Source organism: Pseudophryne corroboree, chromosome 5, assembly GCF_028390025.1.
Source record: "Pseudophryne corroboree isolate aPseCor3 chromosome 5, aPseCor3.hap2, whole genome shotgun sequence".
Classification (NCBI taxonomy): domain Eukaryota; kingdom Metazoa; phylum Chordata; class Amphibia; order Anura; family Myobatrachidae; genus Pseudophryne; species Pseudophryne corroboree.
The window spans coordinates 404,057,790-404,075,219 of record NC_086448.1 but is presented as its reverse complement, the minus strand read 5'-3'; the positions used below and the strand labels follow the sequence as shown (position 1 = coordinate 404,075,219).

The window sequence follows — 17,430 nt, the reverse complement described above, 5'->3', positions numbered from 1 at the left end:
CATAAATTTAGGCGCAAAAGACATAAAATCGGCAGCTATTGGGTAATCACTTATTATAGTGAAAATCCCTGGGTTATATAGCGCTGTGGTGTGTGCTGGCATACTCTCTCTCTCTGTCTCCCCAAAGGCCTTTGTGGGGTCCTGTCCTCAGTCAGAGCATTCCCTGTGTGTGTGCTGTGTGTCGGTACGGCTGTGTCGACATGTTTGATGAGGAGGGTTACGTGGAGGCGGAGCAAGTGCAGATAAATGTGGTGTCGCCGCCGTCGGGGCCGACACCTGATTGGATGGATATGTGGAAGGTCTTAAATGATAATGTAAGCTCCTTGCATAAAAGGTTTGATGACGCTGCAGCCTTGGGACAGCCGGGGTCACAGATGCCGACACGGAGTCCGACTCCAGTGTCGACGATGATGAGGCACATTTACAGCCTAAGATGACCAAGGCCATCTGCTACATGATTATTGCAATGAAAGATGTATTGCACATTTCAGAGGTTAACCCTGTCCCTGACAAGAGGGTGTATATGTTTGGGGAGAAAAAGCAGCCAGTGACTTTTCCCCCGTCACATGAATTAAATGAGTTACGTGAAGAAGCGTGGAGTTCCCCTGATAAGAAAGTAGTGATTTCCAAAAAATTACTGATGGCGTACCCTTTCCCGCCAGCGGACAGGTTACGTTGGGAATCCTCCCCTAGGGTAGACAAGGCGTTGACACGCTTATCTAAGAAGGTGGCCCTGCCGTCTCAGGATACGGCCGCCCTAAAGGATCCTGCGGATAGGAAGCAGGAAGCTATCCTGAAGTCAGTGTATACACACTCTGGTACTCTACTGAAACCAGCTATTGCTTCAGCCTGAGTGTGTAGCGCTGTAGCAGCATGGACAAATACTCTGTCAGAGGACATAGATGCCCTGGACAGGGATACTGTCTTGCTAACCCTGGGCCATATAAAAGACGCCATCTTATATATGCGGGATGCCCAGAGGGACATTTTCCTGCTGGGCTCTAGAATTAATGCAATGTCCATTTCTGCCAGGAGGGTCTTATGGACTCTGCAATGGACAGGGGATGCCGATTCTAAAAAACACATGGAGGTTTTGCCTTATAAGGGTGAGGATTTGTTTGGGGACGGTCTCTCGGACCTCGTGTCCACAGCGACAGCTGGAAAGTCGACTTTCTTGCCTCAGGTTTCCTCACAGTCTAAGAAAGCACCGTATTATCAAATGCAGTCCTTTCGTTCTCAGAGAAGCAAGAAGGTCAGAGGTGCATCCTTTCTTGCCAGAGACAGGGGTAGAGGAAAGAAGCTGCACCATGCAGCTAGTTCCCAGGAACAAAAGTCCTCCCCAGCTTCCACTAAGTCCACCGCATGACGCTGGGGCTCAACAGGCGGAGCTAGGTGCGGTGGGGGCGCGTCTCCGAAAATTCAGCAACCAGTGGGTTCGCATGCAAGTGGATCCCTGGGCTGTACAAATTGTATCTCACGGATACGAGCTGGAATTCGAAGTGACTCCCCCCTCACCGTTACCTAAAATCAGCCTTGCCAGTTTCCCCCACGGAAAGGGAGGTAGTGCTGGCGGCAGTTCACAAGCTGTACCTCCAGCAAGTGATAATAATGGTCCCCCTCCTTCAACAGGGAAGGGGTTACTATTCCACACTGTTTGTGGTACCGAAACCGGACGGTTCGGTAAGACCCATTCTGAATTTAAAATCCTTGAACATTTATATGAAAAAATTCAAGTTCAAAATGGAATCGCTCAGAGCGGTCATTGCAAGCTTGGAAGAGCGGGATTTTATGGTATCTCTGGACATCAAGGATGCTTACTTGCATGTCCCCATTTATCCACCTCACCAGGAGTACCTCGGGTTTGTGGTACAGGACTGTCATTACCAATTCCAGACGTTGCCGTTTGGTCTGTCCACGGCACCGAGAATATTTACCAAGGTAATGGCGTAAATGATGGTACTCCTTCGGAAGCAAGGAGTTAGTTATCCCGTACTTGGACGCTCTCCTCATAAAGGCGAGGTCCAGGGAGCAGTTGTTGATCAGCGTAGCACACTCTCAGGAAGTGTTGCAACAGCACGGCTGGATTCCGAATTTTCAAAAGTCGCAGCTGATTCCTACGACGCGTCTGCCCTTCCTGGGCATGATTCTGGACACAGAACAGAAGAAGGTGTTTCTCCCGGAGGAGAAGGCTCAGGAGCTAGTGACTCTGGTCAGGGACCTCCTAAAACCAAAACACGTGTCGGTGCATCACTGCACGCGAGTCCTGGGAAAGATGGTGGCCTCGTACGAAGCCATTCCCGTCGGCAGGTTCCATGCGAGGATCTTTCAGTGGGATCTGTTGGACAAGTGGTCCGGATCGCATCTTCAGATGCATCGGCTGATCACCCTGTCCCCGAGGGCCAGGGTGTCTCTTCTGTGGTGGCTGCAGAGTGCTCATCTTCTTGAGGGCTCCAGGTTCGGCATACAGGGCTGGGTCCTGGTGACCACGGATGCAAGCCTTCCGCGGATGGGGGGCAGTCACTCAAGGAAGAAACTTCCAAGGGCTGTGGTCAAGTCAGGAGACTTGTCTGCACATAAATATACTGGAACTAAGGGCCATATACAACGCCCTGAGTCAAGCGGGGCCCCTGCTTCGAGACCAACCAGTGCTGATTCAGTCAGACAACATCACGGCGGTCGCCCATGTAAACCGCCAGGGCGGCACAAGAAGCAGGGTGGCAATGGCGGAAGCCACAAAGATTCTTCGTTGGGCGGAGAATCACGTGCAAGCACTGTCAACAGTGTTCATTCCGGGAGTGGACAACTGGGAAGCAGACTTCCTCAGTAGACACGACCTCCACCCGGGAGAGTGGGGACTTCATCAAGAAGTCTTCACACAGATTGCAATTAGATGGGAACTGCCACAGGCGGACACGATGGCGTCCCGCCTCAACAAAAAGCTAAAAAGATATTGCTCCAGGTCAAGGGACCCTCAGGCGATAGCTGTGGACGCGCTAGTGACACCGTGGGTGTTCCAGTCGGTATATGTGTTTCCTCCTCTTCCTCTCATACCCAAGGTACTGAGAATAGTAAGAAAAAGAGGAGTGAGAACAACACTCATCGTTCCGGATTGGCCAAGAAGGACTTGGTACCCAGAACTACAAGAGATGATCACAGAGGACCCATGGCCTCTGCCTCTCAGACAGGACCTGTTGCAACAGGGGCCCTGTATGTTCCAAGACTTACCGCGGCTGCGTTTGACGGCATGGCGGTTGAACGCCGGATCCTAACGGGAAAGGGCATCCCGGATGAAGTGATTCCTACGCTGATAAGAGCTAGGAAGGATGTGACAGCTAAGCATTATCACCGTATATGGCGAAGATATGTTGCTTGGTGTGAGGCCAGGATGGCCCCTACAGAGGAATTCCAGCTGGGTCAATTTCTGCACTTCCTACAGTCAGGTGTGACTATGGGCCTAAAATTAGGGTCCATAAAGGTCCAGATTTCGGCCCTATCCATTTTCTTTCAAAAAGAACTGGCTTCACTGCCTGAGGTTCAGACGTTTGTAAAGGGAGTGCGGCATATTCAGCCCCCTTTTGTGCCACCAGTGGCACCTTGGGATCTTAACGTTGTGTTGGATTTCCTGAAATCCCACTGGTTTAAGCCACTTAAGACCGTGGAACTAAAGTATCTCACGTGGAAAGTGGTCATGCTGTTGGCCTTAGCATCGGCTAGGCGTGTGTCAGAATTTGCGGCTTTGTCATGTAAAAGCCCCTATCTGATCTTCCATATGGACAGGGCGGAATTGCGGACTCGTCCTCAATTTCTCCCAAAGGTGGTATCATCGTTTCATGTGAACCAACCTATTGTGGTGCCTGCGGCTACTCGGGACTTGGAGGACTCCAAGTTGCTGGACGTAGTCCGGGCTTTGAAAATATATGTTTCCAGAACGGCTGGAGTCAGGAAGACTGACTCGCTGTTTATTCTGTATGCACCCAATAAGCTGGGTGCTCCTGCTTCAAAGCAATCTATTGCTCGCTGGATCTGTAGCACGATTCAGCTGGCTCATTCTGCGGCTGGATTGCCGCATCCAAAATCAGTGAAAGCCCATTCCACAAGGAAGGTGGGCTCTTCTTGGGCGGCTGCCCGAGGGGTCTCGGCTTTACAGCTTTGCCGAGCGGCTACTTGGTCGGGTTCAAACACTTTAGCAAAGTTCTACAAGTTTGATACCCTGGCTGAGGAGGACCTTGTGTTTGCTCATTCGGTGCTGCAGAGTCATCCGTGCACTCCCGCCCGTTTGGGAGCTTTGGTATAATCCCCATGGTCCTTACGGAGTCCCCAGCATCCACTAGGACGTTAGAGAAAATAAGAATTTACTCACCGGTAATTCTATTTCTCGTAGTCCGTAGTGGATGCTGGGCGCCCGTCCCAAGTGCGGACTTTCTGCAATACGTGTATATAGTTATTGCTTAATAAGGGTTATTGTTATGAGCCATCCGTTGAGTGATGCTCAGTTGTTGTTCATACTGTTAACTGGGTAAGGTTATCACAAGTTGTACAGTGTGATTGGTGTGGCTGGTATGAGTCTTACCCTGGATTCCAAAATCCTTTACTTGTAATGTCAGCTCTTCCGGGCACAGTTTCCCTAACTGAGGTCTGGAGGAGGGGCTTAGAGGGAGGAGCCAGTGCACACCACATATAGTACCTAATCTTTCTTTAGAGTGCCCAGTCTCCTGCGGAGCCCGTCTATTCCCCATGGTCCTTACGGAGTCCCCAGCATCCACTACGGACTACGAGAAAGAGAATTACCGGTGAGTAAATTCTTATTTTCTCATAGTCCGTAGAGGATGCTGGGTGCCCGCCCAGCGCTTCGTTTTCCTGCAGTTATCTGGTTCAGTACAACTTTGTTGTTAGTTATGTACTGCATTATGACTAGGTCAGTAATGTTTCAGCTGTTGATGAAGTTTTTCAAGCTATTTAGCTTGATGTGCCTTGTATGTGTTCTGGTATGAATCTCGCCACTATCTGTGTATAATCCTTCTCTCGAAGATGTCCGTCTCCTCGAGCACAGTTTCTAGACTGAGTCTGGTAGGAGGGGCATAGAGGGAGGAGCCAACCCACACTCGCAAACTGCTTTGGGACATCCCCATGGTATTCCCTGGTTGACCCCTTATGGAACCCGAAGAAGAAAATGAGTTATAGTAAAACTTATCTTTGTTAACTCTCTCGCTTTGAGGTGGGAAGGACCACAGCGTCTGGGGATGCCAGAAGCTTAACTGTTTGGTGCGCGGTCCTTACGACCACCTACAACCCCCATGGTTTTCCCTGTGGACACTTTGGACCTCGAAGAAAGAGCATTAACAAAGGTAAGTTTTACCATAACTCTCCTTTTTGAAGTGCAGGAAATGTAGCAGTCCCTGCAAAGAAATAACATTGTGCAGCTTCTCCTGCTGTCATCAGGACTCCTGGATTACACCAATGAGGAGGAGTACAGCACTTGATGCGCCGCCCCCTCCATTTTGCACTCTCCCCAGACCCAGTGAACTTTCCCTAGACCCAGTGAACTTTCCCTTATTGGAGAAAACACTGGTCTAGCCTGCTTTACATGGGCAGCGGGTGTGCACTTTTCCTGTGAAACGTTACCCGTGGCAGAGAGCCAAGCATCTCGAGCCATCTTGTGAATGATTTATACCCTTTTAAGAACAACATTTCTGTTATACTGTAAGAGGTTTTTTTTTTGGTAGTTTGTTTGATTTATAGCTATTTACTTTTGAGAAGGTCTTGCTTACATGAAACCATTTTCCAATGCAAACTTTTTGTTGAAGGTTTCTGAAGCGATAGTTGCTGAAGAGGATGAGGAAGGTCGTTTGGATCGTCAGATTGATGAGATCGATGAGCAAATGTATGTATTCCTGGTTTGACTTCATTAAATAACAGCTTTATTTTTTACTTTACTTATTTTTGGTTTTCAAACTTTTGTTATAGAGTTGACACAGCACAAATGTAATGTGCTGTAGGCTTGTTGATTACACGTATGATAAAATCCACTTTATTGAAAGCCGCAATTTGCAGAGACCACGCTAGACAGATTTCTCAAACCTTTTTTAAACAATAATATACAATAACTGAAATTGGGTGTACTACGATTGGCCGGCGCCCAGCATTCCGACGGACGCCAGGATCCCGACCGCCGGAATACCAGCTGCGGGGCGAGCGCAATAGAGCCCCTTGCGTGCTCCCCACGTTGCGGGCACGGTGGCGCGCCACGCTATTCTACCTCCAGGGGCGTCCTGGACACCCCAAGAGGGAGAATAGTTGTCGGTACACCGGCTGCCGGGATGCTGAGCGCCGGGATCCCGACAGTCGGTATATTGAGTGCCTCCCCTTAAATTAATGTACAGTTCTGGTAAATAAATAATGTTAACTCACTGCCAGGTATAGATATCCTTTTTGCATGTTTATGGCAATATATACAGTATGTGCTGTACAGTAAATATTTGCAGCTACTAATTACTGCTATTTATTGCAAGCTTAAAACATTTAAGGAGCAAACTTAGAGGCAGATTATTAGATTTTTTTTTTTAGCATGATCTTTGATAGGTAAACATAACATTCAAAATTGGTTTAACAGATTTAGAAAGATGTATACAAAAATTAAGTTTGTTATGTCTTAATTATAAAAACCTTACATAGCGAATAGTTCTGTAAATTCCTCGAATGTAATTCATCCTTGCCATTGAAGTCACTATTAAGCAGGGGTATGCAACATCTGGCCCCCATGCTGCTGTGGAACTACACGTCCCAGCATGCCTTGCCACAGGTTTACTATTTAAGCATGCTGAAACTGGCGGGGTATTCTGGTATGTGTAGTTAGTTCCACTGCAGCTGGGGAGCTGCATGTTGAATACCTCTGCTTTTGAGAAATGATATGCTCCAGTCATGGATCAACTTACAGATGTGTCCACTAACATCTAGCCTCCCTGCACGTTAAACAGCCCTCTAGTCACACCATGCTGTGGCGTGATTTTGTAGCGCTGAGCGTCCATTTGTGCGTTTTCTTCCATTAAAATGTGTCTTATTTACAAATAAGATGCACAAGCAGACTCGAGCTGATTAAAATTATATGTAGCTTGCCAATATTTTTGTGTATGACTGCGGCTGTATCTGCATACAAAATGCTGCGCTACAGTGTTTTCCTAGTCAAACGCTAACTGAATTGCACAGGACCTGTCAGCTCGCTCACACCAGGCATTTCCCATTGTGTGACATATTGATGCTAGATGTATGAGGACACATCTGTATGTGAATAAGATAACCTCTCTCTAAAACAAAGCACAGATAGAACATTACCCACCTAAATGTGCTTAATGTGAAAATTGAATCTGTCTCTATGTCCATATGTACTCCATAAACAAGCTCCACTTTAAGATGTAGTTACATGTAAAAGGAAATGCAAATTCGCCTGTTAACTGAAAACCTTTTTATTCATTAACTTTTATTTCTTCTTTTATGGTCTCCGCAGGGATAACCCTGGGTATGGCTGGTGAAGACCAGGACTGGCACCAAACAGCATAAGCTTGTGAGCCTCCCAGGATGCACTGGGCTCCTCTCCCCTAATACCATGCTCAGGCACTCAAGTTTTATTTGGTCCCAGCATTCGCTGGTCACCACTGAACAGGAGCTGCAGCAATGCAGCCCAAGCTTTTGATTTTTTCTTTTCTTGAGCATTCAGCGCCTGGCAGTCCTGGGAAAACCAGTGCTAGTGCTCACCCCCACCGGGCCGCTACACCACAAGTGGGTCGGTGATTTCAGCAGGACCCCCTGCACACTTACATTAGCTGAGGCACAGGGGACACCCAGGACTGCACCAGACACATGGCGCATAGGTAAGGAAGGTCCCACGCATTTTGCAGTTTTATGCCACCGATTCCATTAGACGGACGTGCTCCCAGACCATTGAGTGCTCGACGGACGCAATAGACCACCAGGGCTTAATGTGTACTGGTGCCTGGGTCCAAGAAGTGGTCTATCACGGGTACGCTCTCTCCTTCCTGAAGAGTCCCCCAAACAGTACTTTCTCTATCGTCCTAGTGGATGCTGGGGTTCCTGAAAGGACCATGGGGAATAGCGGCTCCGCAGGAGACAGGGCACAAAAAGTAAAGCTTTTCCGATCAGGTGGTGTGCACTGGCTCCTCCCCCCATGACCCTCCTCCAGACTCCAGTTAGATTTTTGTGCCCGGCCGAGAAGGGTGCAATCTAGGTGGCTCTCCTAAAGAGCTGCTTAGAGAAAGTTTAGCTAGGTTTTTTATGTTACAGTGATTCCTGCTGGCAACAGGATCACTGCAGCGAGGGACTGAGGGGAGAAGGAGTCAACTCACCTGCGTGCAGGATGGATTGGCTTCTTGGCTACTGGACATCAAGCTCCAGAGGGACGATCACAGGTACAGCCTGGATGGTCACCGGAGCCGCGCCGCCGGCCCCCTTGCAGATGCTGAAGACAGAAGAGGTCCAGAATCGGCGGCTGAAGACTCCTGCAGTCTTCTAAAGGTAGCGCACAGCACTGCAGCTGTGCGCCATTTTCCTCTCAGCACACTTCACACGGCAGTCACTGAGGGTGCAGGGCGCTGGGAGGGGGGCGCCCTGGGAGGCAAAATGAGTACCTATAAAGGCTAAAAATACCTCACATATAGCCCTAGAGGCTATATGGAGATATTTAACCCCTGCCTGATTTCTCAAAATAGCGGGAGACGAGCCCGCCGGAAAAGGGGCGGGGCCTATCTCCTCAGCACACGGCGCCATTTCCTCTCACAGCTCCGCTGGTCAGGACGGCTCCCAGGTCTCTCCCCTGCACTGCACTACAGAAACAGGGTAAAACAGAGAGGGGGGGCAAATTTATGGCGATATTTTTATATAACAAAGCAGCTATAGGGGAGCACTTATTATAAGGCTATCCCTGATATATATATAGCGCTTTTGGTGTGTGCTGGCAAACTCTCCCTCTGTCTCCCCAAAGGGCTAGTGGGTCCTGTCTTCATTAGGAGCATTCCCTGTGTGTCTGCTGTGTGTCGGTACGTGTGTGTCGACATGTATGAGGACGATATTGGTGTGGAGGCGGAGCAATTGCCAAATATGGGGATGTCACCTCCTAGGGGGTCGACACCAGAATGGATGCCTTTATTTATGGAACTACGGGATAGTGTCAACACGCTAAAGCAGTCGTTTGACGACATGAGACGGCCGGACAATCAATTAGTGCCTGTCCAGGCGACTCAAACACCGTCAGGGGCTGTGAAACGCCCTTTGCCTCAGTCGGTCGACACAGACCCAGACACAGGCGATGACTCCAGTGGGGACGGTGACGAATCAACCGTATTTTCCAGTAGGGCCACACGTTATATGATTTTGGCAATGAAGGAGGCGTTACATTTAGCTGATACTACAGGTACCACTAAACAGGGTATTATGTGGGGTATGAAAAAACTACCTATAGTTTTTCCTGAATCAGAAGAACTAAATGACGTGTGTAATGAAGCGTGGGTTGCCCCTGATAAAAAGCTGATAATTTCAAAGAAATTATTGGCATTATACCCTTTCCCGCCAGAGGTTAGGGAGCGCTGGGAAACACCTCCTAGGGTGGACAAGGCGCTAACACGCTTATCTAAACAAGTGGCGTTACCCTCTCCTGAGACGGCCGCACTTAAAGATCCATCAGATAGGAGGATGGAAAATATCCAAAAAAGTATATACACACATGCAGGTGTTATACTACGACCAGCTGTAGCAACTGCCTGGATGGGCAGTGCGGGGGTAGTTTGGTCAGAATCCCTGATTGAAAATATTGATACCCTGGACAGGGACAATATTTTACTGTCGTTAGAACAAATAAAGGATGCATTTCTTTATATGCGTGATGCACAGAGGGATATATGCACACTGGCATCACGGGTAAGTGCTATGTCCATTTCGGCCAGAAGAGCTTTATGGACGCGACAGTGGACAGGCGATGCGGATTCAAAACGGCATATGGAAGTTTTACCGTATAAGGGGGAGGAGTTATTTGGAGTCGGTCTATCAGATTTGGTGGCCACGGCTACAGCCGGGAAATCCACCTTTCTACCTCAAGTCACTCCCCAACAGAAAAAGGCACCGACTTTTCAACCGCAGCCCTTTCGTTCCTTTAAAAATAAGAGAGCAAAGGGCTATTCATATTTGCCACGAGGCAAAGGTCGAGGGAAGAGACAGCAACACGCAGCTCCTTCCCAGGATCAGAAGCCCTCCCCGGCTTCTACAAAAGCCTCAGCATGACGCTGGGGCTTCTCAAGCGGACTCGGGGACGGTGGGCGGTCGTCTCAAAAATTACAGCGCGCAGTGGGCTCACTCGCAAGTAGATCCCTGGATCCTGCAGATAATATCTCAGGGATACAGGTTGGAATTAGAGACAGATCCACCTCGCCGTTTCCTGAGGTCTGCTTTACCAACGTCCCCCTCCGAAAGGGAGACGGTGTTGGAAGCCATTCACAAGCTGTACTCTCAGCAGGTGATAGTCAAGGTACCTCTTCTGCAACAAGGGAAGGGGTATTATTCCACTCTTTTTGTGGTACCGAAGCCGGATGGCTCGGTAAGGCCTATTCTAAATCTGAAGTCCTTGAACCTGTACATAAAGAAGTTCAAGTTCAAAATGGAGTCACTCAGAGCAGTGATAGCGAACCTGGAAGAGGGGGACTTTATGGTATCCTTGGACATCAAGGATGCGTATCTCCACGTTCCAATTTACCCCTCACACCAGGGGTACCTCAGGTTCGTTGTACAAAACTGTCACTATCAGTTTCAGACGCTGCCGTTCGGATTGTCCACGGCACCTCGGATCTTTACAAAGGTAATGGCCGAGATGATGATTCTTCTTCGAAGAAAAGGCGTATTAATTATCCCATACTTGGACGATCTCCTAATAAGGGCGAGGTCCAGAGAACAGCTAGAGATGGGATTAGCACTGTCTCAAGAAGTGCTAAAACAGCACGGGTGGATTCTGAATATTCCAAAATCCCAGTTAATGCCGACAACTCGTCTGCTGTTCCTAGGGATGATTCTGGACACGGTTCAGAAAAAGGTTTTTCTCCCGGAGGAAAAAGCCAGGAGTTATCCGAGCTTGTCAGGAACCTCCTAAAACCAGGAAAGGTGTCTGTACATCAATGCACAAGAGTCCTGGGAAAAATGGTGGCTTCTTACGAAGCGATTCCATTCGGCAGATTCCACGCAAGAATTTTCCAAAGGGATCTGTTGGACAAATGGTCAGGGTCGCATCTTCAGATGCACCTACGGATAACCCTGTCTCCAAGGACAAGGGTGTCTCTTCTGTGGTGGTTGCAGAGTGCTCATCTATTGGAGGGCCGCAGATTCGGCATACAGGATTGGATCCTGGTGACCACGGACGCCAGCCTGAGAGGCTGGGGAGCAGTCACACAAGGAAGAAACTTCCAGGGAGTATGGACGAGCCTGGAAACGTCTCTTCACATAAACATTCTGGAACTAAGAGCAATATACAATGCTCTAAACCAGGCAGAACCTCTGCTTCAGGGAAAACCGGTATTGATCCAGTCGGACAACATCACGGCAGTCGCCCATGTGAACAGACAGGGCGGCACAAGAAGCAGGAGGGCAATGGCAGAAGCTGCAAGGATTCTTCGCTGGGCAGAGAATCATGTGATAGCACTGTCAGCAGTGTTCATCCCGGGAGTGGACAACTGGGAAGCAGACTTCCTCAGCAGACACGATCTTCACCCGGGAGAGTGGGGACTTCATCCAGAAGTCTTCCACATGCTGGTAACCCGTTGGGAAAGACCAATGGTGGACATGATGGCGTCTCGCCTCAACAAAAAACTGGACAGGTATTGCGCCAGGTCAAGAGATCCGCAGGCAATAGCTGTGGACGCGCTGGTAACGCCTTGGGTGTACCAGTCGGTGTATGTGTTTCCTCCTCTGCCTCTCATACCAAAAGTATTGAGAATTATACGGCAAAGAGGCGTAAGAACGATACTAGTGGTTCCGGATTGGCCAAGGAGGACTTGGTACCCGGAACTTCAAGAGATGATCACGGAAGATCCGTGGCCTCTACCTCTAAGGAGGGACTTGCTTCAGCAGGGTCCCTGTCTGTTTCAAGACTTGCCGCGGCTGCGTTTGACGGCATGGCGGTTGAACGCCGGATCCTAAAGGAAAGAGGCATGCCGGAAGAAGTCATTCCTACTTTGATTAAAGCAAGGAAGGAAGTAACCGTGCAACATTATCACCGAATTTGGCGAAAATATGTTGCGTGGTGCGAAGATCGGAGTGCTCCGACGGAGGAATTTCAACTGGGTCGATTCCTACATTTCCTGCAATCAGGATTGTCAATGGGTCTCAAATTGGGATCTATTAAGGTTCAAATTTCGGCCCTGTCGATTTTCTTTCAAAAAGAATTGGCTTCAGTCCCTGAAGTCCAGACCTTTGTTAAGGGAGTGCTGCATATACAGCCTCCTGTGGTGCCTCCAGTGGCACCGTGGGATCTAAATGTGGTTTTGGACTTCCTAAAATCTCATTGGTTTGAACCACTAAAAAAGGTGGATTTGAAATATCTCACATGGAAAGTGACCATGCTTCTAGCCCTGGCTTCTGCCAGGAGAGTGTCAGAATTGGCAGCTTTATCTTACAAAAGCCCATATCTGATTTTCCATTCGGACAGGGCAGAACTGCGGACTCGTCCGCATTTTCTCCCTAAGGTGGTGTCAGCATTTCATCTGAACCAGCCTATTGTAGTGCCTGCGGCTACAAGTGACTTGGAGGACTCCAAGTTACTGGACGTTGTCAGAGCATTAAAAATATATATTGCAAGGACAGCTGGAGTCAGAAAATCTGACTCGTTGTTTATATTGTATGCACCCAACAAGATGGGTGCTCCTGCGTCTAAACAGACGATTGCTCGTTGGATCTGTAGCACAATCCAACTTGCACATTCTGTGGCAGGCTTGCCACAGCCTAAATCTGTAAAGGCCCACTCCACAAGGAAGGTGGGCTCATCTTGGGCGGCTGCCCGAGGGGTCTCGGCATTACAACTTTGCCGAGCAGCTACGTGGTCAGGGGAGAACACGTTTGTAAAATTTTACAAATTTGATACTCTGGCTAAGGAGGACCTGGAGTTCTCTCATTCGGTGCTGCAGAGTCATCCGCACTCTCCCGCCCGTTTGGGAGCTTTGGTATAATCCCCATGGTCCTTTCAGGAACCCCAGCATCCACTAGGACGATAGAGAAAATAAGATTTTACTTACCGATAAATCTATTTCTCGGAGTCCGTAGTGGATGCTGGGCGCCCATCCCAAGTGCGGATTATCTGCATAAGTTGTACATAGTTATTGTTAACTAATTCGGGTTGTTGTTGAAGGAAGCCATCTTTCAGAGGCTCCGCTGTTATCATACTGTTAACTGGGTTTAGATCACAAGTTGTACGGTGTGATTGGTGTGGCTGGTATGAGTCTTACCCGGGATTCAAAATCCTCCCTTATTGTGTACGCTCGTCCGGGCACAGTACCTAACTGGAGTCTGGAGGAGGGTCATGGGGGGAGGAGCCAGTGCACACCACCTGATCGGAAAAGCTTTACTTTTTGTGCCCTGTCTCCTGCGGAGCCGCTATTCCCCATGGTCCTTTCAGGAACCCCAGCATCCACTACGGACTCCGAGAAATAGATTTATCGGTAAGTAAAATCTTATTTTCCTACCACTTCATCGACAGACCCTGGTAAAGCTCAGACGCTGAAGGAAGTCATTCTTTCCTTACTACAGTTGGGTGTCATTATTCCTGTTCCACAGTCTCGGCAGGGGTTCGATTCTACACTATTATTGGTTCTTAAACCAAATGGGTCATACTGTCCCATTCTGAATCTGAAGTTGTTCAGCAAATACCTCAAGGTACCTAAATTCCGTGTGGAGACTCTGCATTCCATTGTTCTGGTTATGCAACCTGGGGATTATATTGTCTTCCTGGAATTACAGGTTGTGTACCTACATGTACATATAGCACTCTGTCATCAACCGTATCTCCGCTTTGTTGTCCTACGTCAGCATTTTCAATTCCAGGCCCTACCCTTTTGTCTGTCCACAGCTCCCAGGGTGTTCACCAAACTCATGGCAGTGATGGCGGCTCATCTCCAGCGACAGGGAATTTGAATACTCCTTTACCTGGACGATTTCCTTCTTCTGGCACAGTCTCTATAGGTACTGTACCGTCACGTACAGGTGACAAGGTCATTTCTGCAGAGTCATGGATGGTTGATCAACTGGGCCAAGTTCTCGCTCATCCCATCTCTGGATGCTCCACCTAGGAGCAGTAGTGGATGGCCACCTACAATGCATTTTCATTCTTCAGGACAAGGTTGCAGTTGCACATCTGCAACCTCCTTCACATGGAAAGGGTCTCGCTCCATAGTGTCCACCCTTGGCATGGTGGAACATGAACAATTTCACTTCAAGCCTCTCCAGAAAGAATGGTCTACCACAACATATCAAATCTCAGACATTGATACTGTCGCAGAATGTTCGGGTGTCCCTCTCATGGTAGATGCACACATCCAACCTGGACATGGAGTGGTCATTCTGGATTCCACATTGGATGCTTCTCACCATGGACGCCAGCCTCTGGTGGTGGGGAGCTGCCACAGGCAGTCACTTCTTTTCGGGCCACTGTTCTCTAATGGAACGGGATCTCCTGATAAACATCCTGGAACTTTGGGCAGTGTACAGGGCCCTTCAAATTGATCAGGACCTTCTACAGGGTTCTCCGGTACAAATCCAGTCAGACAATGCCACATATGAAGGGCTTATATAAATCGACAGGGAGGCACTGGGCAGTCCGTCCGTCTTCGCAATATTCATTCCGGGAGTCCTCAACTGGACAGCAGACTTTCTCAGTCATAAGTATGTTCATGCCTGAGAGTGGTCTCTACATCCAGGTGTTTTTTTTTTGTTTGTTTTTTAGTTTCTGGTGTGCAAAATGGGGTCTTCCAGTCATGGATCTCATGGCCTCCAGACAAAACCACAAAGTTCCAGTGTATGGGGCCAGGACAAGCGAGGGAGCGAGCTTCGTGGACGCACTCACAGTCCCATGGACCTTTTGTCTGTCTCCATAGCCAAGCCCTTCCCTCTGCCTCTTTGTCCAGACCTGCTCTCTCAGGTGCCCTGCCTACATCTGGACCTGCCTCGCTTGTCTTTGACGGCATGGCTCTTGAGACATCCCTCCTAATGGAAAAAGGCTTTTCCAGTGCAGTGGTTCAAACTATGCTTCAGGCTCTGAAACCGGCCTCAGCCCACATATATTACCATATCTGGCACTTCTACTTTCAGCAGTGTACTCATTGTAACTACAATTCTAAAGTTCTTAGGATCCCTAGGCTGTTAGCCTTCTTAGAGGCAGGACTAGCCATGGGTCTTCGCCGTGCTTCTCTGAAGGTCCACTTCTCGGTCTTGTCCATCTGGTTCCAGCAGAGACTGTCCTCTTAATAAATGTGCGTACCATCCTCCAGGGGGTACTCTGGATACAGCCTCCATTTGGTCCGTGGAATCTGCCCTTGGTTCTTCAGGCCTTACAACAGACTCATTTTGAACCACTGGAAAATGTGGACTTCAAGTGGTTAACTGCTAAGACTTTGTTTCTACTGGCCATCGCCTCAGCCCGAAAAGTCTCTGACTTGGTAGCTCTCTCCTGTCACTCCCCCTTTTTGATATTTTCACCAGGAACTGACGGTCCTTTGGACTAAACGTGGATACCTGCCTAAGGTAGTGTCTAAATTCCATATCAATAAACCCATTGTGGTACCGGCCTTCCAGGAACCTGATCTTTCCCAAGAGTCAGCCTCGTTGGATGTGGTCCGTGCTCTCTGGATTTACATGGACCGTACTAGTTCCGTTCGGAAAACGGATTCCTAATTCATCCTCTGGATTCCACAAGCGTGGCTGGCCAGCCAATAAGCTAACATTGGCACGTTGACCCCGTGTGACCATCTCAAAGGCTCACACGTAGACTGAACTACCTGTTCCAAGTACAGTCTCTGCTCACTGTACTCGCTCTGTGGGTCCTTCGTGGGCAGACCGCATTGGTGTGTGTGCTGAACAACTATGCAAGGCTGCTATGTGGTCTTCTGCCCACATGTTTCTTAGGTTCTATGCCTTTGATATGTTTGCCTCTTAGGATGCAACCTTTGGCCGCAATGTCCTCTTTTCAGCGTAGGAGCGTTCCCTCCTTATTACAACTGTTTTGGAACATCCCAAGATTATCCCTGTGGAGTCCATGGACGCCGAAAAAGAAAAGAAAGCAATATGGTAAAACTTGCCTTCGTTAACTCTCTTTATTTGAGGTCCATGGGATCAAAAGGGCGCCTATCCTGACGCACCTGGCTTCAATGGGTTACTTTTGCTGTCACCAGTTCCCTCTCCTCTATATGAGAGTGTTTCCTGTGTATACCATTCTTCCTTCTCTCATTTCTCCAGCTCCTGCTTTTTAGGCTTGTAGCCTAAACCTGTAGTGCCTGAGCATGAGAGTGGGCTATGAGACGAGAGTAGCCCAGTGTATCCTGGGAGGCTCTCAAGCGTATGTTGTTCAGTGTCAGTCCTGGTACCCACCAGCCATACCCAATATTATCCCTGTGGATCCCATGGACCTTGAAGAAAAAGAGTTAACGAAGGTAAGTTTTACCATAACATGCTTACTACTTAAGGTCACCAAAGTTGTTAAAACCATCCGCAAAACTGTATATTGGTGTCCACACTATGCTTAACGCGCTTCTGACCCGCCTGGATCCTTCCTCAGATGCATGTGTGAAGACATGATACAAAACCCCTTTATATACACACACAATTAATTTAAAACACTGCTACTGTATTCATAATAAATGTAATTGCAGCAAAGTCTTTATTATTATTTCTGCTGCGGGGTACACCGGGCTCCACAAGGAATAACATCTGGATGTAGAGTTGGATCTTGATCCGAGTCACCAACAGGCTCAAAGCTTTAGACTGTTCCCAAGATGCACAGCGCCGCCTCCTCTATAACCCCGCCTCCATGCCAGTGATCCCAGTTTGTAGTTGTCACTTAACAGGAGGCTGCTTCAGGCAGCCTATTCTTAGCTTTAACTTTAAAGAAAAGAAGAGGTTTTTACAAGGGCTGCAGCAGGCTGTGTCTGATAGACGTCTCTGCTGCAGCTCCATCACCCCCAGCGGCGCTGTATACTCCCGCGCCGCGGTTGCCGGGTCACTACAGCGGAGGCGCCAGCTTCTTCCTCTCTCTGCCCATGAGTTCCACACATGCCGCCGTCTCCCGGATCGCGAGGTCGCTGACAAGGGGGAGGTAAGGTGCTTCTGTGCCGCCCTCCTCCTACGCGCTGGTGTGGACACAGATTACTGGGCTGATGTTCCACTGCAATTTCTGCAATG

General features: G+C 48.8%; 1 protein-coding gene across 2 annotated transcripts in view; it reads left to right on the top strand.

Moving 5' to 3' along the window:
- The window catches only part of ZNF830 (zinc finger protein 830), a 545,853-nt gene that overhangs the window by 516,207 nt on the left and 12,216 nt on the right, over window positions 1-17,430 (top strand). Inside the window, exons 9-10 of one of the 2 annotated variants that reach the window (XM_063922746.1) lie at window positions 5,805-5,881; window positions 7,502-7,558. In XM_063922746.1, coding sequence (XP_063778816.1) covers window positions 5,805-5,881; window positions 7,502-7,526 — 102 coding nt within the window. In that variant the 3' untranslated portion in view covers window positions 7,527-7,558. The remainder of the gene's footprint in view (window positions 1-5,804; window positions 5,882-7,501; window positions 7,559-17,430) is intronic. The other variant, XM_063922745.1, reaches the window with a different exon arrangement.